General features: G+C 28.9%; 1 protein-coding gene across 1 annotated transcript in view; it reads left to right on the top strand.

Annotated features, from left to right (window-relative positions):
* LOC113374647 (relaxin receptor 2-like) overlaps positions 1-27,633 on the top strand; it is a 100,084-nt gene that overhangs the window by 40,276 nt on the left and 32,175 nt on the right. Inside the window, exons 6-16 of the mRNA XM_026614623.1 lie at positions 15,603-15,674; positions 15,781-15,852; positions 19,140-19,274; positions 20,513-20,584; positions 20,657-20,728; positions 21,211-21,282; positions 23,827-23,943; positions 24,029-24,202; positions 24,824-24,882; positions 25,831-26,090; positions 26,493-26,721. Of these exons, the coding sequence (XP_026470408.1) occupies positions 15,603-15,674; positions 15,781-15,852; positions 19,140-19,274; positions 20,513-20,584; positions 20,657-20,728; positions 21,211-21,282; positions 23,827-23,943; positions 24,029-24,202; positions 24,824-24,882; positions 25,831-26,090; positions 26,493-26,721 (1,334 nt within the window). The remainder of the gene's footprint in view (positions 1-15,602; positions 15,675-15,780; positions 15,853-19,139; positions 19,275-20,512; positions 20,585-20,656; positions 20,729-21,210; positions 21,283-23,826; positions 23,944-24,028; positions 24,203-24,823; positions 24,883-25,830; positions 26,091-26,492; positions 26,722-27,633) is intronic.

The following is a 27,633-nucleotide window of genomic DNA, read 5'->3' as shown; positions in this document are numbered from 1 at the left end:
ACTTCGGACAAGCAACTAAAACAAAAAGTTAATGTAGATTTCAAATTTAAAATTAATCGCATATAAAAAATTTCATTTTAGTTTTATCTTATCTGAGAATCAGTATATAAATTGTTTGTACTGTTCGTAAAGTACATACTTAAATTTAAAATGGTTTCAACAAAGGCTACATTTTTATTCTTTTGGCTTGCAGTAATATTTTGTAATTTAAATTTTATATATATATTATAAAAATATTATTTTGTATTGTACGATTTCTGTATGTTTTTATGAATATTGTTTGAAATAAAACGATCGTTTTATTCTATTTCAGAGACTTAACAGGGAACGAGTTCAGAACTTTGCACGACGACTTTTTTAACGGTCTTCCGGAGACAGAATCATTGTAAGTTATATTTAATATTATATATTATATATATATATATATATACTAGATGACCCGACAGACGTTTTCCTCTACCCACATCTACAATTAAAAAAACTCCAACAATTTTAATACCCCTACCTATACTTTTATATTGTCTATTTAATGTCCTGTGTTTGTGATTCATTTATAGTCTTATATTTATATCTTATACATAAGATATATATTTTGTAAATTGCAATTTTTTAAACAGTATAACAAATTCAGAAATAATCATTCTATCATAGTATCCGCAGTAAAAGTAAAATATCACCTTCGACTTTTTCACTCAGAATAATTGCTTCAATAATGTTGCCTATAATTTTTAGAATCTCTAGAGGTTTTTATTAATTATAATATCTAAATTATATTTTTTACTAATAATTCAATATACATTATTGCTTATGTTCATATTTTAAGTGAATTCATTTGTCAAATACTGTTCACATGTGCACTACTCAATCTACGATCAACTAAATAAATATTCCATATCCAATGCCAAACAAATGAATTTTTGACACAATGAAACTTCTAAACAATTTTTTTAAATAAGTTTTTATGTTTTTTTTCAGAAGAAATAATTTTGTAGAGTAAGGCATAATATGACATGCATGAGTTGAAAATAATCTGTTAAACTAAATTATATAATTTCATCCAACAAACATGTACTGTATTTTCTATTATTTTAATTTCTTGCATATCTGAGCTGCTTTTGGCAATAATAATGTAGACATTATATTTTTCTTATTCATAATCATAAATATATTAGATTCTAATAATGTCTTGGCTCTTTGTTTAACCTAAATTCAAATTTTAAGTGAAAAGACATTTCTGGCAGGAATCAGTTCTGTCAAACAATATGTTGTTTTTGCAATTTTTTTTATTTATTTTACAATATTACTGTATTTTTTATAATCTTTCAAATCCTTAAATTTTTCCTTAACAAACATCAAAAAGATTTATCAAAATTTGAATAACCGCGTAGAAAAATTTCCATTCATACATATATACAGAAAAATGTGATAATGTATAGGATGGTTTTAAAATGGATGTTCTCAAATTTTGTTGCTCAAAAATGCTTCCAAAATGCAAAAAAAATTTTCTAAAAAGTTTTAGATTTTAATATTAACTTTAAGATAGTCCTAAAGTTTCTTATGAAAATAACATAAGTAAAATTCCATTTGTTTTGAAGAATTTTATAACATGGCGACAAGTGAATCAAAATTTTGAGAATAACATTGTATTTGCTTATTTTGATCATAAATTAAAAAATGCAACAAAAAATTTATATCTAGTAACGGTAACGATTTATATTCAGTTGCTTTATAAATTTGGTGTATTATTATTATGAAAAAATATTGTAAATTTATTATTCTTTATTTCGAATATTTCATTGGTTTTGGACAAACGGTTAAAAAGTTACATCAGATTTAATAAATATATGCACAAACAAGTCCGAATTGAAGTCGATTCGAATTGATTCGAATTGATTCGTAGTATATACAGTACAGGGGGTCTTAATGTTCAAATATAGTAAAAATACATGTAGGGCATCAAATGAAAGGTCTCGAAGAACACTTTATGAGTATCATACTTATAGACCTTAAAAACCAATAGGGTTCCAAAAAACTAATTATACTAATTATTCCTATTATTATTCCCATTAATCAAAACGATTTGTAAGTTTTTTTGCAACTGTAAAATACATTTTTTGCCCCGAAACGACTCGACCTGTCTTTGCCCAAAACTAATCACCACATTTCTCCATTATTACAAATTGAATGTTCTTTGAATCATTCAAATCGGATGGTATGTTCTCTCAAAAACTCGATTTCTATTTTCTGTGCTCTTTGTTCCGTACTCCCAAACGATTGGACCTGTCAGCAGTAGGAATCGAATTTTTTTTGTATCATTCAAATTGATTGATCCGTGCACCCGAAAACGTGAACAAAAAATTGTGTCCATACATATATACACGCAAACCCATTTTTTCTAAGGTATGCCAAATGTTCATAACCTTCAAAATGCTATAATTTGCATTCACGGAATGTTAAAAAAGCTTTTAGTTCAGAAAAATAAAATATATACGTATATGCATGTATATGTCTATCGTCTATAAATACGCGAGCAAACGAAGAAGTGATAATTTGACAAATAATCCAATGTCATCAGACAACACTTGTGAAAGTTCTCAATTAAGAGACTATTCTTTCCCGACACGAAGAATTTTCCGGTCGTAATTTTCCCCGAGACGAAATTAATTCCACGAACGAATACCACTGACTTATCTATATATTAATTAATATAATCCAATTATTTTGGATACAATATTATAACAAATAATCATAACACAAATATTCGTTACATTTCTTTTACAAAGTAATGATGATCCATTACTTTACAGAAACCCATTAATATCTTTTTTCAACTTTTTTCAGGGTGTTCTTTCATTTAAATTACATTCTAAGAGTTCATGAGTTGTTCAAGTGAAGTTGTTCCAAGTCGACTTTTCTGCACATTTTCTGAAACCTCATTTGTATTAAGCGAATGGCTAAATAAATATAGAAGACTTGCATTTTAGCAAAACTCTCAGCGCCAAGATTATTTCTTATAGTCCTTAAGATCCTTAAAAACTCGCCCACGTGATTGATGGACGCCCCCTAATATTATTTATTAACTACTTCTAACTAAAACCTCAAACTAAAAGTTTTTTTTACCTTAAAAAAAATGATTATTTTCTCATTTATCAATAAATTCTACTTTTTGGGAATAGGATATCTTCTTTTTCTAATAATGAGCAAAAATCACATGGTGAAAAATATGAAATAACAATAAAAAATATATATTCTGTCAGACAATTATTAGAAAAAACTATTGGGGTGCATGGCATCGTGCCTTAAGTAAATTGCTGGAACTTTCCGTACCAATTTTTTTTTTTAAAAAGATTAAAATTTTTGAAAAAATTACTCTGAATTAATTTGATTTTTAAAAACTAAAAATTTTTGACAAAAATTTACTTTTTTTTGAAAAAAAAAAGACTTTTTAAAACTAAATTTATTTTGAAATATTTTAGAAATTTTGAACGTTTTTTCAAAGCAATCGTACTGCTTCAACTGCATAGAGACAAAATATCGAAGCGCGTAAGCGCCGCGTTGCCGTCTAACGGATAAACATTGGTACGGAACCCATAGGAATGTAAACAAAATTTATACTTATTGGTAAAATCTTTATAAAATATCTGATAATTTGATATGCGTATGTCTAATGATCATTTTTGACCGCCAAATGGCATTTTGTTTTACTTTTTTTACTAGTAAACGAAACCGCTAGACCTGCCTTTATGAAAATTTGATCAATTCTTTGTCTTGATAATACAAGTAAAATGTTTTTTGAATTATTAAAATCGGACGCTCGGTTCTCTTAAAAACTGAGTTCTCATTTTTGGCACTTTTTGCCCCGTATCTCCGGAACGGTTATACCTGCCTTCGCCAAAAACTAATCAGCACGTCTCCTTATCAATACAAATCAAATGTTTTTTTAATTATTCAATTCGGTTGATCGGTGTTCCCAAAATCGTCGACGAAAATTTGTATCCGCACACACATACACACACGCACACACACGCATACATCCATTTTTTATGCCAAAATATTCAGAAACCTTTGAAACGTAAAGATATATAAAAATTTACATTTTCGATTTTTTTGCGATTACTATAACTCACTCTACGGGAAGTTAATAATAATAAAAAATATATTCTGTCAGACAATTATTAGAAGAAAATTTAGGTTTAAAAACTTCATCGCTAACGTTTCGAATCTTTATTTGACTTATCTTTACCTTAGTATAAATCAATATTGGCCAGGTGAAGGGCGAATCTTAGCGCAATATTTGAATCTTGGGCATTTATTTACCAATATTTACCAATATTGCTCTCATATTGACTTGAGACTGGAGTTTGTTTTTAGATGGACCGGGCGATATTTGTTTTATAAAATAATGAAATATGTGAAAAATTCATGAAAAAAAGTAAAATTCAGTTTTCAATGATTTATTACAATAGAAGCTAAATCATCTGTCAATTACACTCTATATTTACATAAATTTCACATAATTTGTTTATGTGGGCGTGATCGTGGCATTTGTTGGACCAACCAATATTATTTTTTTTTAAATGATATTAAACATGGGAAATAAGTAGAATTCGCATGGGTCAAGAAATTATCAGTTTGAAATGGTTTGACCAATATTACAACTTCAAAACTGATACATACTACAACTTAAATAACAACAAACAAAAAACAAATCACAAAATATAAATCATTGATTGCAAGTATTTTCTAAATGTATAAATCATATTATTAATACTAATATTATTATCTATTAGTATTATATAATTTTATGCTCTTAGATTTTTATAACTATTTTATACTTGCTTTGTTGTGTTCTCAAAATTTCTAGATTTTAATATTTTATACAAATTAGACATAAAGTTTAAAAAAAATTTAAAGTACTGATAATTGCGTTAGTATCAGAATAACCCTTCATATGAATATTATTATCTAAATTACAATTAAATAATGTAATTAATTTTTTCCAGAGTTCTCAGACATTGCTCCATTAAGCATATACATGCGAACGCATTAGAAAACTTCGGGAAACTCAAGATAAGTTATCTGTGAGTATAACATTTGTAATATATTAATTATTTTTTCTATTAATTCATTTATAACAAGCATATGCAAGAATTTTATTTCATATAGAATATTTTTATTCAATTTCAGCTATTTGGATAACAATGCCATAATGGAGTTGCCGTCACCGATGTTTCCTACGACAAATGTCTTGCAAATTTTGTAAGTTGATCATATATTATCATTATTATAATTATAATTATGTATATATATATATATATATATATATATTAGGTTGTCAAATATTTCCCTTCCGCTTTTTTGCTCTTGGTTATTCTTTGTCCTTTATTATTCTTGTCATGATGTTAGTAGCAACACTCTTCCAAAATGGTTTGACCAATATTTAGGAGGTTTGATAATTAGTATGACTGACGATAGAACAATATCTATTTTTTATATCTCTAAGTGGTAAAGGTTAGCCACACGTAACATTTCTTATTTGTTGTTTTTTCTTTCCTTTATTTTTTTTTATAATTTGTAATTAAAAAACACCTACCTAGCCATAAATTTTTACCCTTCTATCACAAACCTATAATTCGTAATAGTCATTTTAGTAATAGAATTATTTTTTTGAGCTAATGGAAAAGCATGAGTCTATCCGTTTAAAATATTTTAAAACAATTTTTCACATACGGAAAATTAATATTTTTAAAAAAGCTGAATTTTTTTAAAAAAGCTGAATTTTTATTAAAAACTTTGAAATAATTAGATTTTTTATTATTTTTTTTTTTTTTAAAAAAAAAAATTATAATTTAAAGTATTTTAAAATTTTAAAACATTTTCAAAACAAAAGCACTGCGTTATAAACACTGATAGGGAGTTCATGGCATTGAAAACAAAATTTATTTTTATTTTTAAAGTCTACGCTGGACTTATAAAAATGTTTTTTTTTTCTATGTTATTTTTTTTTTCTTTGTATACACGTACATTTTATAAGTAAGTTTTCTTTATAATTTTATTTTAATTGATTGTATTTAATTATATAGCGCACCATATATCCTTTTCTTTGTCAATAATGTTATAAAATTGGTTGGGAGAGAGATTTTTTGTCTTACTATCTACCTCCATAGTTCTTGTCTACCCTATTCCCATTTTTTGCACCCATATGACGGTGCTTAGCATCCGCCATAGTCGCTCCACCCAAGCATCAATAGCAATTAGGATCGGTTTTCTGAAAAATGTTTTTTTAATCATTCAAATCGGACACTCTGTTTTCTTAAAAATTAAATTACGATTTTTGACACTTTTTGCCCCGTATCTTTGCAACGGCTAGACCTGCCTTTGCCAAAAACTAATCAGCACTTCTCCTTTATCAATAGAAACCGAATGTTTTATGAATAATTCAAATCGGTTGATCTGTGTTCTCGAAATCGTTGAGAAAAGATTGTATCCGCACATACCTAAGATATGCCAAAATGTTCAGAAAGTTTTGCATTCCTCATGAACAAATAAATTACTCCCAAAATTTTATTACTTTGTAGAATGAGTGCTAATTATTAACTTAATCAAAAAAAAAATAAATATATGAATAAATAATAAATAAAGAAATTCTTCGAAAAAGTCCTATTACAATTTGCGAGTATTATTTACTACACCCCGTAGAAGAAATAGCGCGTCAATTTCAGGATAATTGATTTTTTAAGGCATTATATATATATATATATATATATATATATATATAATATTTGTATGTATGTATATGTATAGGTATAATATTGAAATATTGAAAATAACTGCTTCCATTACAAGTGTTTGAACGAGCAATTTGAATGTCAATTAAGTTGCTTTCATAACACTTCACCCTTTTCATAAACCAACCCCAATATAACCCCGATATATATATATATATATATATATATATATATATAGATGTATGTATGTATATATGAATGTGTATAAATTAGTATTAGACACATGTATTTTAATTGGAAATCTCGCTTTAACGAAACCTTTTAACATTAAGCGCAAATATGAATTTTGCTTTGAAACGGCCATGGCTTATTTTCCGTGTGAAATAATGTTTTGATATCCATAATATTACGGGAAAATATCATATGGGCATGTGCATATATACATACATATATGTAGACACCTACACACAACACATACATATAAATTTATATAGGGAAAGACGGGGCACAAAGATCCAACTGGACTTCAACAAATACCACAAATCTAAATAAAATAAAACTAACAACTATCTGACTATGTTCAGCAAAAATCCCAGCTGATTCATCAGATGTTTTATTGCTGTTTTTCAAAAATTTGTCCTTTGGTCTTTTTTACCCATAGACGGGATAAATTGGGATGGCTAAGGGACAAACAGGTCCAACGTGTTTTCATTTTGAAAGGTTTTTACAAAATAATAGCTGCATTATTCAACCAATGCAAAATATAAATTTCATGGGTGCATTTTTTACAGAATATAACACTGTAAATAACCTTGATCTGATATTTCGTCCGAAATATTTACAGCAGAGTTGGAATAACTATTTATTTAATTTGTCTTCCATAAAATTGTTTTTTTAACTCAACTTACTTTCTATTTGCTGTTTTTTGTTTTTTATACTTTTGCCAGGGCAAAGATTTAGTTGATCCTTTTTACCCCACACATATGTAAAGTTTATAGAGTTATATAAAAAAAAATCTGTTGAATCTAACTTGGGAGTAACAATACATCTTAAAAATCAATTAAATAACGTATACATAAAAATTATATTAAGGTCTCGTAAACTAAACAATAGTGCTCACAACCAAAGAAACTAACAACGAAATAAAATACTTTTGTTGTGGATTTTTCAATCCATCGTAAGGTGATGGTTTGTTATACATTTTTGCCCTCCACTTTCGAATATTATTGTTACAAAATTGAACTTTCTTACCCGCGGTAAAATTTTTTAATTCGAATAACCACCTTCCCAACGAGCATAAATCTGAAATTGTTTCATCAATACTTTACGAGAAATCTATCTATCAGTACAGCCATCTACTGAAAAAATAATTATGAATTTCTTTTTCTAATGATATCAACAGTATCAACAATAGAAATGCTAAGAATTAAGTTAGTTAATACTATAATCCTAGAAACGTATAAAAGTTACAATTATCATTAATTCATTACTCTTTTTAGAATTCAAGATGCATTTGTAGATAGAGACACATTTGTTGCTTGAGTAATAGTCAGATATAAACCTTAAATACCCCAAGACAATATTAAAAATTGATTTAGTAACTTTTGCCTCTTCTCATTGAAAAGAAACAATCGGTATTGTTCTAAAAATTCCAATCGAAATTTGAACCAGGGGTAAAATCACCACCAACCCATTTTTGGGCTCTCTAAGAGAGTTTCCTGCACATCAAAAGGACATTTCTAAAACTTTGGATAAAAAATAGTGTGTAGACAAAAGCTCCAAGTGTCTGAATCAAGCAATTACTTGTTATATGAAAATTATGTTATTAGCTATTTTGTTTACTAATAGATTTTTTATAGTTATTTTGTTTTTAATTGAATAATAATAGTCTTTTTATTTAATATTTATGATGTCAAATAAAAACAATAACCAATCAGGTTTGTTTGGCTTTAAATGCAGAAAAATCTTATTACGCCTTTTTCATTTAGTCAATTTTAATATTGGATATCAACCTCCTTCGAGACATTTTTGACATTAGATTCAAATACTATTTTTAACTTCCTGAAGGAGAAGTTTGTTTTCATAAAAAAAATTCGATTCGCTAATTTTATGTTTTCTCGACGTTTCAAGCCATTCTGAATCAAATGAGACCAAATTTGGAGAAAAATTGTGTGTGTGTGTGCATATGTGTGCGTGTGTGTGCGCGTGTGCGTGAACAGATTTTTTCCCGTAAATCGACGTTTTCTCAAAAACGGCTGCACCGATTTCAAAAATTTAAAAGCAATTCGATGTATCTCGATGAGGGCTATTATTTGTCAGTTTTGTGCGACGATCGGCCAAGCCGCTTCCTTATCAATAGCAAAAAATGAATTTTTTTTCAAAAGATATTAGTTGGGAATCGTACTGATTAGGTTTTGGCAAAGATCGGCCGGGCCGTTTTCTTGTAATAAGGTGCTAAATTTCTTTTTTTCCACGATTTTTATGATTTTTTTTGACGGTAGATACCATATAGATTATATTAAAATATTACAACTAGTTTAACTTTAAAAATTTGGCAAAGTTTGCAAAAATTTGTACCGTTTTTTTGGCATTTGTCAAAATTAGACTTTTTATCAACGTTTGTTCAAAAACTCCTGAAACGATTTTATAAATTTCAAAGCTATCGATGTATTTCGGTGTGGATTATCTTTTCTCAGTTTTGTGCAGCAATCGGCTAAGTCGTTTCTTTGTAATTTGGAAAAAATGTTAAACTTTGCGTCCACATTCAAGATCTACATGGGAGTTTTGTCCACACAGGGACAGACATTTTTTCCTAAGACGTGCTTCTCGGATAGAGCACTTCAACATCAAAATGCCTTGTTCTGTGCCTGAAACTCTTATAAAGTTCAAAAATAGATTCGTAGTGATCCTGTCTCGAGTAAAAATTTTATTGGATTTTTAGCACAAGGCCCTTTTTTCCGTTTCATGAAGCAGGGATCTATCATTTGGTATTTACTGTGGCAGAGGCAGGGGCGAACTTTGCCCTAGGTAGACGGTTGTGACAGCCAATACACGATAGGCTCTATATATACATCTTATGTATAAAATTCTTCTGTAACTATGTATGAATGATTAATCCTCCTAAACTATAATTTTGATTTTCATGAATCTTTCTGAAGTTTGTTCGGGAAATGTTCTAGAATTTTTAGATTCATAGAAATATAGTAAGATTGTAGAAATAAATTAAAAAAAAATACAAAAAACCGCTTATCATTGTTTGACCTTGAAAATATTTAAGGCATGGTTTGACATTAAAACAAATGAAGACTGTCATTTGCCAAACATTTCTATTCACTTATAAGCTAAGGCAATATTAAAATATAATAAATTCATGATTATAAATAAGGAAAATGTGATGTCTACATTAATATTGCCGAAAAACAGCTGAGATGTGCCAAAAATTAAAATAATATAAGATACATTATATATTGAGCAGGTAACAGTTTGCGCATGACTGTAAGTGATTGCGCGCAAACATATTTAATGTGACAGATTATTATTTTTTAACTGATGCAGTCGTGTTCTGCCTTACTTTACTAAATCACAATACAAAAAATTTACTTATTCAAAAAATTATTTAGATGTTTCATTGTGTCAAAAATTCATATGTTTGGATACGAAATATTTAATCAAATCAATAGAGCGTTTTAGGTCTGAATTTTTTTACTGTGCTCCAATTTGCATGAAACTTTGGAATTAGGTTAATCTTACTCTCAAGTTCAAAAGTGAAAATATTTTAGACTCTTTGGCCACTTCCTGGGGGAATGACATTTCTTCTCAGTGATGTATTTTTTTTTTTTCAAACTAACGTCGAATATCAATAAAATAACTAATTATAAAAAACTAATTATAAAAATGTTTCAAATGCTGAAAATTTAGCAAGTTGATCTTAGATTGAAGAGCAGTGCTCATTTTAGTAAACAAACTAGATATTAGTAGATATTACAAATTAATTCATCTAAGATTTGAATTTGAACTTTAGCAATAATGTTTAAGCAATTATTAGTAACGGAAACGTACTTTAGAAGTTTAGATTAGTTTGCCAAAAAGCAACTAATATATCGTATGAGATTATGAAAATTTTAGACTGAATTATTGAAGCAATTATGTTGTGTGGTTAAATCATGTGTGATATTGTTCTTTTACCGCAGATACTATATTATTTTTTTCTGAATTTTTTATACTGCTTCGACGTGGGTACAGGACAACATCTGTCGGGTCATTTAGTATATATATATTAGAGTAGTCCTTACTATGAACATTTTTGCATTTCTTTGCTCCCAAGAGCTCAAATGGTTCCAAATTGATAAAAGACAACTCTCTGAAAGTTTTAGCTCTTGATATTGTCTTTTAGATAGAGCGCAATTCAATCAAAGTTTTGTATGGAAATAGCATAAAAACTAGCTGTAAGTGGAATTCTGTCTTAAAGCAATTAAGGCACGATGCCTTAAGGCAAATTGCTGTAACTTCCCGTACCAAAAATTATTATTTTTTTAAAAACGATTAACATTTTTGAAAAAATTTTACTTCGAAAAAATTAGATTTTTGAGAAACTATAAATTTGATAAAAAATTACTTTTTTTTGATAACAATTTTTTTTTTTAAAAGAAACATGTTTTCTTCATTTTGACATATTTTGGAAATTCTGAACTTTTTTTCAAAGCAATCGTACTGCTTGAACTGCATAGAGACGAAATGTCAAAGCGCGCAAGTGCCGCGCCGCCGTCTAACGCATAAGCATTGGTACGGAACCCATAGAAAGGTAAAAAAAATTATACTTATTGTTGAAATCTCTATAAAATATCTGATAATTTGATGTGCATATGTCCAATGATCATTTTTAACCGCCAAATGGCTTTTTTTTTTACTTTTTTCATTAGATCTCCGAAACCGCTAGACCTGCCTTCATGAAAATTTGATCAATTCTTCATCTTGTCAATACAAGTAAAATGCTTTTATTCAAATCGGACGCTCCGTTCTCTCAAAGACTGAGTTACCGTTTTCGGCACTTTTTGCCCCGTATCTTCGAAACAGCTAAATCTGCCTTGCGCCAAAAACTAATCAGCACGTCTCCTTATCAATACGAATCGAATGTTTTCTGAATTATTTAAACCGGTTGATTCGCGTTCCCGAAATCGTCCACGAAAATTTGTATCCGCACATACACACGCACATACATACACACACACACACACACACACATACATCCATTTTTCCTAAGGTATGCCAAAATGTTCAGAAGGTTTTCAAACGTAAAGATATATAAAAATTTTCATTTTCGATTTTTTTGCGATTACTATAACTTTCCCAACGGGAAGTTAAAAATTTAAAAAAAATTGCAATGCGTCGAATTTTCAATAAAAAATGACACGAATTTTCACTTTTAATTCATTTGTTGCTAAGTTATGCCTAGAAATTTTTTTTTTTAATTTTTAAATTTTTTTCCATGCTATTTCCATACGAAGTTTGATTGAATTGCGCACTATCTAAAAGTTAATATTAAAAGCTAAAACTTTCAGAGAATTGTTTTTTATCAATTTGGAACCATTTGAGCTCTTGGGAGCAAGGAAATTCGAAAATGTCCATATTAAGGGCCACACTAATATATATATATATATATATATATATATATATATATATATACATGTGTGTGTGTTTATATATATTCATTCACCGCGGGTATCAAAATGATGAAGGTATCGATACATGCGAACTGAAAAGGCATTTTCTGTTGACATATGAAAGTGGCGTAGTAACGTATGCATAGATTTCAAAAGATTCCAAACTCCCATGGGTTTTGATTTCATATCCAGATTTTGCGTTGAATTCTTCCTGGATATTACGCATATACGACGTATTCTGCACTCAATATGGTGCTCTTACAATTTAACAAAAAATATAGTGAAATAACTTATACGGAGATAAAGCATACTGCTGTTTATTTGTAGTAAAGCATTGAGTGGAACAACTATTCTTTAATATTTTGTATATTGAATGTTTCAAATGAGAGTTTGATAAAAGTTGGAATTGCTAGACAGCGATCAAGTAAGGGAGACTGGGTACGGTTGTGCCACTTTTTTTCTAACCAGCCATACTTAACTTCCCGAAGAAGAAGTTTATGTTTTTGCGACAAAATCCTATTTGTTAGTTTTATGTTTTCTCGACGTTTCAAGCCATTCTGAAAATAATGAGACCATATTTAGATAAGTGTGTGTGTATATGTGTGAATGTGTGTGCGTATGTGAACTGGTTTTTGACCTTTCCTCAAAGTTTTCTCAAAAACTGCTAAACTGATTTAAAAAATTTGATAGTCATTTGATGTATCTTGATGAGGCTAGCACTTATCTGAATAGATTTTAAAAATTTTTCGAAAAATATTGGTTGGGTATCGTGCTGATTAGTTTTTGGTAAAAATTGGCCGAGCCGTTTTCTTGTAATTAACTTTGAATTTTTTTTTTCGACAATGTTTATATTTTCTTCTTGACTATAGATATCATGGTCTTATAGATCATACTGAAATATTTTGACTCTACGTACTACGACTCTTAACACAGTAGCTTTTTTGTCATTTGCCAAAATTAGACCTTTTCTCTACTAGTGGTGCATGGCATCGTGCCTTAAGACATATTGCTGGAACTTTCCGTACTGAAAACTAGATTATTAAAAAAAAAATTGCAAAACTTTGAAAAATTTTGAAATTGTTTAAAAAATTTAACTTTTTTCATTTTGTTTTATATTTTGATATTTATTTGTATTTTGATTTTTTTGAAAATTTTGAACATTTTTTTAAGCAATCGCACTGCATAACTGATTTGAAGCTGGAATATCAAAGCGCGTAAGCGCCGCATAGACCTTTACATGTAAACATTGGTATGTAACCCATATAAATGTATACAGAATTTGTACTTATTATTATACTCTTTTTAAAGTATCTGAAAATACAATGTACATATGTCTAATGTTCATTTTTGACCGCCAAATGGCATTATTTATTACTTTTTTATTAGATCTCCAGAGACGCTAGACCTGCCTTTACAAAAATCACTAGTTGTTCATTTCGTCAATACAAGTAAAATGTTTTTTGAATTATTTACATCGGATGCTCCGTTATCTCAAGAACTGAAATACCATTTTTCGAACTTTTTGACCTGTATCTCCGAAACGACTAGACCTGCTTTGCCAAAAACTAATCAGCACGTCCCCTTATCAATAGGTATCGAATGTTTTTTGAATTATTCAAATCGGTTGATACGTGTTCGCAAAATTGTCCACGAAAATTTGTATCCAAACGCACACAAACATACATTTTTTTAAGGTATTCCAAGATGTTCAGAAACCTCTAAAAAGTAAAGATATATAAAAATTTGTATTTTCGATTTTTTTGCAATTACTATAACTTATCTTACGAAATGTTAATAATAACTTTCGTATTTAAAAAAATTAAAAAATTCAAATGGTTCCTGCAGTCAGAAAAGAGATTAATATACAGAAGTATATAACGCAAACCATCATCCTATTCGATGTAATTAAACATTTTATAATACAATTACAATTTTCATTTAATCCTCGGAAAAAAGTTAGGAAAATATTTGCAAATTTCATTTCGTTTCATTAACATTTGAAATTGTATGTGCTGTTTTTTTACACACATGTAATATATCCTCATATCATCCAATTGCAAAAAATCATATAAAAATCAAATTTCACAGAGCAATGTGATATCCAGTTGAAACTCTTTTCAATATTTAATTTTAGTTTTTTTCCACTTTTCTTAAATGAATTGAATGTTTTCCATTAAATACCGCGCATAACTAAAAAAATCGCTGCAGGAACGATCTTAATTAAAAGCCGCGATTTTCCGATATGGAATTCTAGGAAACAAAATAAAAATAGAGTAATGAATTAAAAATTTAAAATTGTTGTCATATTAAAATCATTTTGAAATTGTTTTGTTTATTTCGCCACGTGCGTACTTCTAAATTTAAAATAGAAGTTTGGGAAGTACGTGGAGCTAGTTGTAGAGCCTCAGCCTTGCTTGATAAATAGATAAACAGGTAGATAGATAGATACGTAGTCAGATGAACAGGTAGACAGATGAATTGGTAGATTGGTAAACTGGTCGACAGTTAAATGAAAGATATGTAAAATGATGGACAAAACAACTGATAGATAGACGAATATGAACCACAGATAAATTGGTTGATAGACAAATCGGTGAACTAGTGAATTGGTTGGCAGATAAAATATTGGTTTCATAAACAGGTTAATAGATAAGTTGATAGACTACTAAATTGATGGATAGGTAAATTGGTTGACAGGAAAATTGGTAGACAGGTAAAATGGTGGATTGATAAACAGGTTGATAAGTAAGTTGATAGACTACTAAATTGATAGATAAGTAAATTGGTGGACAGGAAAATTGGTAGGCAAGTAAAATGGTAGATTGATAAACAGGTTAATAATTAAATTGATTGCCAAGTAAATTGTTGAGCGAGGTATATTGTTGGTGAAATTGGAAGACTAATAGATCGACAGATATACTGGTGGACAGATATACTGATGGACAGGTAAATTAGTGTACAGGTTGATAGGTAAACTGAAGTCAAGTAGAGAGGTAGACAGATGGTCATATAGACAGTAAGGCTGGAAGACAAAACTGTAGACTAGATGTAGCAAATATGCGTTTTTGTTCAAATTTTTAATTAAAACTAAAACAAGGCGAAGTATGAACTGGTACAGCTAGTATATATATATATATATATATATATATATATATATATTACTGTTATTACTATTATTATTATGAAGTTAATAAACTTTTTTTTCTTATTTCAGAATTCTAGGATCAAACAGAATCATTGCTCTGCAAGAGGACGTGTTCGAAAATTTGGAAAATTTGGTCGAACTGTAAGTTTAAATATTATTATTATAACATTTTAATTTTTAAATATATAAAGATTAGATATAATCCTGAAGGTTATATATAATTACATATTGTTATGTTTTGTTACAGAGATCTCAGAAATAACTACATTGAAGAAATTTCAGCAGTTATGTTCGAACCTTTAATCAGACTTGAAAAATTGTAAGTAAAAATATTATATTAATGGTTTAATTATTATTAGTAAATGTTTTTGGTTATTAAAAATATTAAACGTATATTTTAATAAGGAATATAACTGTTATAAAAACAGCCCAATACAGTATCTTGAATCCTTTTTTATGGCAAAAATCACTTTTTACCTATATAGAAAATATATATTACATACCCTTTTAACAAAGGGTAAATTTATGCAAACATTGTTCTTCTTAAAATCTGTTTTACCCTTTAAACATATATATTCAAAAAAGTTTTAAAAAAAATCCTTATACAATTGTTAAAAAAGCAATCTAATGCAATGTTTCCTATTTTTTTAGTCCATGTCCCAATTTATACATTTATAAAAAATTTTAAGAGTTTTTAATTCTAAAATAGTCTTTTTTTTGTTAAAAAATATAAATGTTGAATTTTAGGAAACAAAATTTACATTGATTTTTTTATTAAAATAAACTAATATACTGAATACAAACAATAATTTTAAAATAATCAAGAAAATCTATATGAACTTGTTAAAAACAACATAATACTTTTGGTTCAAGCATTTTTTTAGCCATTTTACACTTTTATTGCCATTGTTTCCCAATGTGGGGATTAAATAAAAATTGAAGACCCAATTCTCAGATAAAATAGTAATTTAATAGTGACACTATGTTACGAGTCATATGAAAACAAAGGTATGTAGTTGTTGTACATTCAGGCGTTTTACACATAAAACCTAACCTACAAAACGCACAAACGTCAAATAACCAATTTATCATAAGTAAACCTTTGCGGGGCACAAAGATCCAATTTAACTGAGCAATTATAATGTGAAAATCAAACCAAACTTTCCGTACCATAATTAAACATTCGAGGAATGAAAATAATAATTGTTTTGAATAATTTCAAATAGATTATTTATTACATACTGTAAACTTATAAGAGCTTTTTGAACTGGACGACAAGCGTATTTTACGAACAATTTATATGTGTACGTTTACAAGAGTCCATTTTTTTAAATTTGATTTTTTTGATAATTCAGAATTTTTTTTAAATTATGCATTTTTTTTAAAAGTTTGAAATGTTTTGGAATTTAAAAAAAATGTTTTTTTCAAATATTTTGAGAGTTTGGAAATTTTTGAAAATATTCGATTCTTTTTGAAATTTTCGGAATATTCTCAAATTTTTGAAAAAAATATTTTTTTTTTAGTTTTTCAATTTTTTTTTTTTTTTTTGAGAATGATGAAAAATTTCCAAAATTTGAATTTCCACGCGGAAATGATTAACTAGTACCTAAATTTATCATTAATACATAACATTGCACTTTAGTACCTCAAATCTGAAGTCTAATATCTAAAACCGTGCAGAGTCAATATTCAAATCACCCTCCTTTGTTGAGAAACACTCCTCCATCTCACCAGGAAATGATCCTCGCAACGACAAAACGCCGTAATCATTTCCACCGCGGAATTTTCATGCGATATATCAAAGGTCGGTGATTTTTCACGAACACTCGACATGCCAAAAATCGAACCTTATATCATAACACATGGTTAGGTTAGGTTAGGTTAGGCGACTCCCCGGTAATATCTGCTGATGCCAATTAATTGGAAACCGAATCCACGTCGCGGCAAAACGATATACGAACACTAATTAGCGGATGAGGTGTTCTGATGAGAGAAAAACACATTTTCACACACCGACAGAGGTACGAGACATTGTGGAAATGATATCGAATATTTTGTGGAAAGTAAAGAACAACACACGTGGGATAAGAGGCTTATAAGAACGGTTTTGGAGTAGGGAGACAGTTGTGCCACTGTTTTATGGATCTGTTGATTTACCAGTTAGCTGTGAGAAAAATAAACTAGTGGTGCATGGCATCGTGCCATGAAGACAAATTGCTGGAACTTCCCGTACCAAGCTATTTTTTTAACCAAAACTTCTTTAGGCGCGACTACGGTGTAAATCCGTACAAATGCAACGGAAATTGCGTTACGCCCGAACAGTACTTCATTCGCTCTCGATGAAATCATTTCCATACGGGTCGATTGTGATTAGTCGTCGTGTATGTGAATAGAGATCTGTCGTTGTATGCGTACCGATATCAACAAGGAAATCGACATAGATAAACTAACATTTTTAAGTAACATCGTAGTACAAATCTAGATTTAATGAAAAACGCCTGAATCAGAAGAATATTTTACCCTGTTCCTTGAAAATAATAAAACAAATTAAACATTTGTGCCGTGTACTAAACGTAAGTTTCTTAATTAATTATTTCTATTTTATTCGTAGTTTCTATAAATCTTTGAAGTTATTAAAATGGAAAATATTTTTTAGACAAAACAGATGTTATAGCTGTTCAAAGAATGAGATTATATCGCCAGCGAAAAAGTAAAAAAAATACAAGCAGTCAATGAATGTATGTTAATTTTAATTACATGAAGTTCTTCAAACATAATTACATGATGAGTGCTTGCGAAAACAATACTTGTTTAGGCGTTGTTTAACATAATTACTGCGTGAACAAATATTATAGAATTTATTAATGAGCAATTACTTTATTTCTCTAATGAAGGTCCAAGTCCTAAATGCTAATTACAATGACAAACCGATCATTTCATATTTGAAGTATGACTTTAACTACATTATTGTTTTTAAATATTATACATATTTTTAATGCCATTATAAATATGTAATTTATAATTTATCATTATATAAATGTGTATAATGGTCGACACTAATAAATGTGTGGATCACGAGTGTTACCATATTACTAATAAACATTATTCAAAATTGGTATATGATGTATTTATTTTTACTTAAATGTCATTGTACAATAGCAAATAAGTTTTGCTTCAATCGCGTGGGAACCTTAGGCGCACTCTTTTTTTATAAAAACGTCAATTTTTTTTTCAAAACTTTGTAACTTCTAAAACCTAACCTCAAAATGGTAATAACAAATAACAATGTTATCATAAGTAACGACCGTGCCATTTGGAGGTTAGGATTTAGAAGTTGATTGTGCAAAACGTACGATTGAATAGCAATAAGATGGCTTTTTAACAGTTTGTGACCATCAACTCATGAAATTACTATTATATCTCCTCGAATTGTTCCCGAAAATTTCAAGAAGTATATGTTTTTGTATGTGATCCCATATTCGACATTTGTTTCCTCAGAAACGACTGAACCGATTTTAAAAAATTTAAAATACATACGATGTTCTTGATATTATATAACAAATAATCAAGCAATAAATGTTATTAATATAGTTTATTATTTATTAGGTATCTGAACGGCAATAGAATACGTCAAGTAACTCCTCTAAGCTTCCCACAAATTGAGATGCTTTACACTTTGTCACTGAGTGACAACAGGATCACGGATCTCAGATTTGGAAACCTTCCTGCTTTGGAACATTTGTGAGTATAAAAATATTAATATACATATATTAAAATATAGACTAAAAGCTTTACAAAACATTAATAAAATTTCAAAAAAAATATTTATTTTATTAACCTTTTCCACTCGGATGCCGCCGCTCCGGCGTCAAAATTCATATAAATCTCGGAATTCGCAAGTGGAAAAGGTTTAGAGTGTTATGAGCTATTGGGACAATTCCTCCTAACTACTTTTATTTTTTAGAAGGCAACCTCGTGGTTATTTTATCTATATTAGTTGTGTAATTCTAGCTATTAATAGTTGTGTAATCTTTTTACCTAAATTTAGTACAGTAGGGCTGGCATTTTTTAATCTATATTTTTTAATAAAAATGGATATCTCTACTGTTTGATATCAGGCAGTCCAAAATGTGTGCTCAAACAAGAGATTTCATGATTCCAAAGCCATACTATATGACTACGAACCCCCAACAAAAAAACTTTCTCACAACTTAAACGTAAAATCACGTCATGGAAAATTTTGCCTAGAAGTTTTCAAAACATGTGATTGGAAAAATGTGATTGGAAAAAATCGTATCTCAAAAAATTGTACCTTAGACACTTTTATTTCAAAAAACTTGATAGAAACAAAGTCATGTCCCGGAAATTTTCACATAAAAAATATTTATTACTAAAAACGTGATAGAAAGATTGTTGTCTCGAAATTTTTGATCTAACAATTTTTAATAACAAAAATGTAATGCAAAAAAACATGTTTAAAATAAGTGTCGGTAAATTTTTCCTAAGTTTCATAATTTAGATCAATCAGAAGGTACTCCTTCTAATCTACTTCTAATTTGTTATTATATTTGATAAAAAAGAAAAAATCCTATGCACTTTTCCAATAACAATTATATAGTTTTTTTCAACATTTTTATATCTACTTCAGTTTCATATTTTTACTGGATTCTGACTAATTGCCAAAAATATTGAAACTGGCAGTTTTATCTGAATAACACATAAATCAAACTCAAGTGTTAGATATATAGTGAAAGATTTGCTGAAAATTTTATATAAATCAAATCATTTTTGCACATGTCATAAAAACAGTTAATGGTAATAATTTGAGACAGAAATTAATATAAAATATTTCTATGTTTGCTTATAATAATAAATGCAAAAGAATTTTTCATGCGTTATACGATATTGCCTTTTCTGATAATAATTTATATGATTATCCCATATTATTAATATTATAATATTTAATTTTTTAATTTTAGGTTTATTTCTGGAAATAAGTTGACGACACTGAAAAATGAAACTTTTGAACATCTGCATCGAGTACAAGCCTTGTACGTATTTTTACAATTACTCTTTTTATTTGCAATAAGATATTTATTAAAAATTACTTTCTGATATTTCAGGAATCTTAATGAAAATTATCTCATCGACTTTGAAGATGGCACTTTTAATCCCTTGAGTAACTTGACATCACTGTAAGTTGATAAAATAAATTTTAATAATATTTGTTATGCATGCAAAATAATTTGGCAAATACTTAGAAAAAATGGAAAGGTCTTGGTTAATTTTGAAACTATTGTGAATTTTTGGTGTTGATTATCCGAAAGTGCTTTTTCATGCACAAAATTATCAATAAGTAATATATTATAAAAAATTTCGCTGTGTGCTAAAGTTCTATTAAATTGTTTTAAAATATATAATACTTTAATGACTTTAATGATATATAATATCTTGAAGAGTATTTTCATCCATCATAGCAATAATGGATTTATCACCATTATTATTTATCTATAATTATTTATCTAGAATCCAAACATCATTAATATTTATCTATAATTTTACTGCTTTTTGATTGGTAAAAATGTGGTCATTGTAATGAAAAATATATTAATATGCAAAAATAAAAATTTTAAATTTTTTTGACTATTTTGATTTTTTTTTTTAAATATTTTTACAGATATTTGAAGGAGAATCCGTTCAAAAGATTGAGCGATACATTACTCCAGAATGTTACTAGTCTTCAATATATGTAAGTACTAAAAAAATTACAAAATTTTAATCATAAATAAAGAAACCATATAAATTATTAATAATAGAAATGAAAGTTATTGGTTGTATCATATAAATAATATCATGTATAATTATATAAATAAATAAGGGAGGGGAGGCAAATCAATGATTTTGTAGTGCTCTCATGCCATCGACCTGCCTCTTGATTATTTATTATTATTATGTATAATATATATCCTTGCTACTATTAACCAAAACATAAATATTTAATGACTTTCTGAAAAGGTTTCTATAGTTCCTATAAAATTGCTAACTAGTTTCCTTGACGTTTCAAGCTTTTATTGATCGTTTGAAACAAAAATTGGAAAAAGTGTGTGTGTATGTGTATGTGCTAAAATTAGATTTTTGGCGATATTTGCTTAAAATGGCTATTTGGCTGCACTGATTTTAAAAATTTCAAATCCATTTGACGAAACTGGTTGAGAGCTCATGTTGATTAGTTTTGTGAGATGATCGGGCCAGCCGTTTCTTTATAATTAAAAATAATAAGTGCAACATTTTTTGTCAACATTTTGGCAAAATGTGAACTGATTTTAAACATTCAAAAACTGTTCAAAAAATATCAGTTAGGAATCATGTCGATTAGATTCTGGAAAAACTTAGACGAACCATTTGTTCGATTTTTTTTTTCTAACTTCCCGCAGGGTAAGTTATTATATTTGCCAAAAAATCGAAATTAAAAATGTTTGTATATCTTCACGTTTTGGAGGGTTCTGAACATTTTGGCATACCTCAGAAAAATTTAATGTGTATGTGTGTGTGTGTGTATGTATGTGTGGTTACAATTTTTCATCCACGTTTCCGGGCGTACGGATAAACCGATTTGAATGATTCAAGAACTATTCGATTTCTATTGATAGGGAGATGTGCTGATTAGTTTTTGGCAGAGGCAGATCCAGCCGTTACGGAGATACGGAGCAAAGAGTGCAGAAAATAGAAATAGATTTTTTGAGAGAACGGAGCATCTGATTTGAATTATCCAAAAACATTCAATTCGTAATAATGGACAGAAGTGGTGATTAGTTTTTGACAAAGGGCAGGTCTATCCGTTTCGGAGATACCGAGCTAAATGTGCAAAAAACAGTTTTTGAGAGAACTGAGCATCCTATTTGAATGATTCAAATAACTTTTGCTTGTGTAGGCTCAAATTATTTTTATTTCGTAATCACACTTACAATCCCTTTTACATTTTCATTCACATTTACATTTACATTAACATTTACAGAGTGTGAGTGTAAGTGTAAGAAAATTATTTTTATTTCAATTTTTTTTTTCGAAAATAATTCGTATTTTAGTTTTAATTCTAGCTGAAATGCTAAAGGATGATGCCATACATCACTATTTCTTTTACTAAGATTTTTGTGACACTTTTTAAGGATAATAGAGTTTATGGTTTTAACTACAACCCAATATATTATAGTCCTACAAAAATGGCATATTTTAAAAGACTCGTCAAAATTTGGAATATTGAGCAGTGTAAAAATGTCAATTATCTATCATCACAATTAGAAAAGTTACTACACCTTAATTCTTGTTGATCATGTCGAAGACTACCAAATATAGTAAAGTTTTTTCAACTTGTCTTAAGGCAAAATACCACTCACACCTCGTTAAATATTTGTTTATGAAAATTTATTGATTATTTACCAAACCATGAAAAAACGTCTTCGTCGTCTGGTTTGGGCAATTGTGATTGAAGTTGAGGACAACTTATAATAAATAACTTTAAAACCGTTTATAAAACTTTCTAGACTTTCTAGCATATTAGATATATATATATATATATATATATATATATATATATATGTATATATATTATTTTCTACATCAAACGAAATCCGCACTCGGTATTTTCAAAAAGTTTCCGCACCACATTTCATTTTGCTCGAAACTCGGGAAATATTTTCTGAAACTTATTTTCGCCGCCAATAAACGTGTTGCATTCAACAATTTTATTTTTATGTTTTTTTAATTTTATTATGCTCTGAGACTTTTTGCTTGATCGAACAAAAACTTTCTCAAAGGAAATTTCGCTGTGAAGAAAGCTGCAGTGTGAATAGTTCACTTGGCTGTAAACTAATCTAAGAAAAGTATTGTAATGAAACAGTGGTGGAAAAAGTACTCAAAATTGACATACAAATAATTATATATATATATATATATATATATAACAAATGTATTCTGAGTGGTTATATATTAAATTAGAAATATGAACAAACAGCACTCTTTTTTGCACTAATTTATTAAATAATATTAATTTTTCAAACGTTTTGAGACTAGGATTGTCTCATCATTCGTGTATTATTATTTATAAACTTTTGAAAACTTTATTGTCATGAATTTGAAATTTGCTAAAATCTCAATTCTTATTGACTAGGTCGATCATGCAACTTTCATTACGCCAAAATACCACTTAAGCCTAGTTAACTTCTGATATAAAATGCATATTTGAATCTTCTTTTATAATAACTTTTGATTCATAATAATTTCAATTAAATTTTAGATATTTTTCATCATTTTCCCTTTGCCGAGCGGCGATGCACGTCAGGGTTTGCGAACCTCACGGGGACGGCATTTCTTCAGCCCGGCATTTACTGGACAGCCCTGTCCTGCGAGCCATGTAAGATAAAACCAACAACAATATATGAACAAATAAATTATTAATTAATTACTAAAGTAGATATAATTTATTATTATTTTTTTAGTGTCTGGGTTATGGCATTCGTAGCAGTGGCTGGAAATTCTTTGGTGCTCGGGGGCAGATTGTTGACGAGAGCTAATTGCCCAAAGCACTCTTTGTATTTGAGACACTTGGCCATCTCTGATTTATTGATGGGGGTTTATTTGACTGGAATAGCAGTTGCTGATATAGTTTATAGGTAATTATATATATATATATATATATATATATATATATATGTGTGTGTGTGTGTGTGTGTGTGTGTGTATGTATATATCATGTCTATCGATCATGTTCAATAAATTATTTCTTTTAATTCGCATAATAAATCAAACGGCGCAATTTCAAGTTATTTCCAATATCATGTCTCGGCATAATTCTAGTATTTCATTTTTCACTTAAATATATAGAAAGAACAACGTTGCAAAAACTTTCTAAAATTTCAATTCAAGATATTAAATTATTTGCATTCATAAAAATTTATTTTTTAAATTCGACATAAAAATATGCTAGAACATCTGATCCCAACCTACTTTTGAACGAAGTAAAAGTATTTTCAAAATAAAAATTAGTTGTAGTCCTATTTTTGTTATTTCAAACAAATTTATTATGAAATAAATACTTTAAAAGGGTAAAATTAGTAAATGTAGTTATGTAATTTTCACAAAGCTAGAACATAAAAAGTATGTCTCTACTATATAATAATAGAGATAATAATTATATCTCTATTATTGAAAATAAAGTTATTGTTATAAATAGTCATAGTAATAAATTATTATTAAAACAGAACTAGATTTAAATTATTATTAATATTATTCAGAGGCAGATATCTGCAGAACGATGAATCTTGGAGGGAAAGCATTGGATGTGCAGTTTGTGGTAAGAAAACTTATCAAAATATTAAATAATAACTTATAAAAAATATTAAATTTCACAATCTTAAAAAAATGATCAGAGTCAACCTTTATCGACACTGCTGTACGAGTCAGAACGCTGGCCAAGAATTTGTTACACTAAGCATTTTAGAATTTTCTAATTTCTATGGATAAAACTGTATTTGAAAATTATAATACACTTCTACTTTTAAGAAACTAAAACATTAAAGACAAATTAAAGTTCTCAATCATTTAACCCAGAGTGATAATTCTTAAAAGTCGATAATATCAATGTCGCATATGGGCGAAACTCGTGCACACAGGTGTACACTGTAGGCGACGCTCATAGCGAAAGGGTTAATAAATTGTTATAGAAAGCATAATAAAATTTCCATATCGAGCTATTTTTGTATGTAACAATTCTAGAGTCAGAATAAAAAACTATTGTAACTATATATATTTATGTGAATTGTAGTCTCAAAACTAGGGAAGCGCTTTTACAAATAAATCTTCTTCTCTGAATTAACAAAACTTAAAAATAGGACTGTAGTCTAGTCATTTAAGCTTAAATTAGATAAGAATCTTGAAATTCGAGATACACAGCTGTAATCCTGTAAATACTCTGTAAATACACCCTAAAAGTTGTCTCAAAACCTACAAATGGACACCCTACCATATGTAAATCTTGAGACAACTTTAGGGTGTATTTACAGAGTATTTACACTTACAGCTGGGTATCTCGAATTCCGAGGTAAACTTACTATAATAACTGGACTACTATTTGAATGAAACAAATATCAGTATCTTAATATGTTAAATAAATTAATTGTACTAATCTTTTAAACCAGCATGCAGCATTACTCTTTCTATTCCATGTTTCCGTTTACCATTTTCATGTAGAATACAAACTATTTATGAAAAACATTAAATAAATTAAATTTTTTCATTTCAGGTTTTCTATCGACCCTAAGTTGCCAATCATCAACTCTCCTCCTAGCTCTGGTAACATGGGACCGTTTGGTCTCTGTCACCAGACCCTTAGCTCCTAGGGATCGTGGGGCTCAAGGGGCTTGGTTGAGGTTAGGGACCCTATGGGCCTTGGCAGGACTCGCTGCTGTTGCTCCATTGACTGGTCTTCAATATTTTGGAGAACATTTCTATGGAGGCAATGGCGTCTGTTTGTCTATACATATACATGACCCATACGCTAGGGTAAGTAGAAAAATAATAAAATATAGTAATGATATCGTTGTGTCATCAGAGAACTGTTTGTTCATGGCTTTCTTAGAGTCCATGTCTCTGGCTTTCTGACGTCCTAAGATCTATGTCTCATTCGTACAGAGTCAGAATCCAAATGAAGCTCTTTTTCTTAGATCCTAGCCTTGGTTTCGCTTGTACAGTATCCATCGTTATTAATATTCTTCCTAAGTTCATGTCTCTAATTCGTACAGAGTCAAGATCCAAATGAAGTACTTATCCTTAGATCCTAGCCCTGATCTCTCTCGTGCAGTATCCATTAGTAGTTGCTACTCTTCCCAAGTCCTTTAAATAACTCACAACTCCCAGTTCCCAATTTTCCAGTATCTAATACATCTGTGTCTATATTTCTTTCAGGGTTGGGAATACTCAGCTCTGCTCTTCATAGCTTGCAACACCCTGGCCTTGGCTTTCATAACATTTTCATATGCCAAAATGCTCCGTGCCATCAAGTTGTCATCCGTGTCCCTGAGATCAACTCATGCCAGACATGAAAGTGCAGTTGCCAGGAGATTTGCCATCATCGTTTTCACAGACTGTTTGTGTTGGCTGCCGATCATAATTGTCAAAATTATTGCTTTGTGTGGTAAGTTTTATATATGGTATATGATTATTAGAATTTATAAAAATTGAAGTATTTTAACTATTTGGAATAATTTAGAATAAACAAAAAGTTTATAGGAATGCTTCTGATGCAACTTGATTGCTTCTTAGGTGTGTATTATTTTATGAAAAATTTAGATTTACTTTATGTATAAAATTTAAATAAACAATAGATAAGGAATATATGATTCCACATCAGCTATGCAGCGCAATTGCTTAAAAAAATGTTCAAAATTTTCAAAAAAAAAAAAAACAAAATAGTTTTTCTCGAAAAACTCAATTTTTTTCTAATTTCAAAATTTCTCAAATATCTAATTTTTTCTAAGTGTTGCAAAGTTTTTTTCAATATTTTAGTTTTCTATACGGAAAGTAGCAGCAATTTGCCTTAAGGCACGATGCCATGCACCAATTCTATTTCTAATGTGTTTATAGTAATAGTTAAATTTCTATCGTGAATTGCTGTATAATATTTCATTTTCGGCCCAGAGCGTCTCAAACCGAATTATCAGGGACATAAATCCTTGTAAACCGTATATCATTCCCTACTAGGTTGCCAACGCAGGGCACATCCTTTGGGCTTACACGGAGATACTAACGAATTATAATTTGATAATATATTTATTTGTAAATTTAATTTATGTTTACGTTCATACGAGTGTAAACATGTATATATATATATATATATATATATATATATATATATATATAGGCTTTGGCATTCTGACTGGACATACGACTGGCATTGTATAATTTGACTACAGAAAATTTGCTGTTTTTTTTGCTTACAATTCTGTATATAACTAGTCGGTATTGGTATTTTGCCTTGAGGCAAGTTACATGAACTTCCCGATATGTGTATATAATCGACTTAATCAATAATAAACAAATTAATTCA

This window comes from Ctenocephalides felis, unplaced genomic scaffold (assembly GCF_003426905.1).
Source record: "Ctenocephalides felis isolate EL2017-DRISC unplaced genomic scaffold, ASM342690v1 CF-g0.4_SCAFFOLD_01886, whole genome shotgun sequence".
NCBI lineage: Eukaryota > Metazoa > Arthropoda > Insecta > Siphonaptera > Pulicidae > Ctenocephalides > Ctenocephalides felis.
The sequence above is the reverse complement of the archived record's forward strand: the minus strand, read 5'-3'. Positions and strand labels throughout refer to the sequence as shown.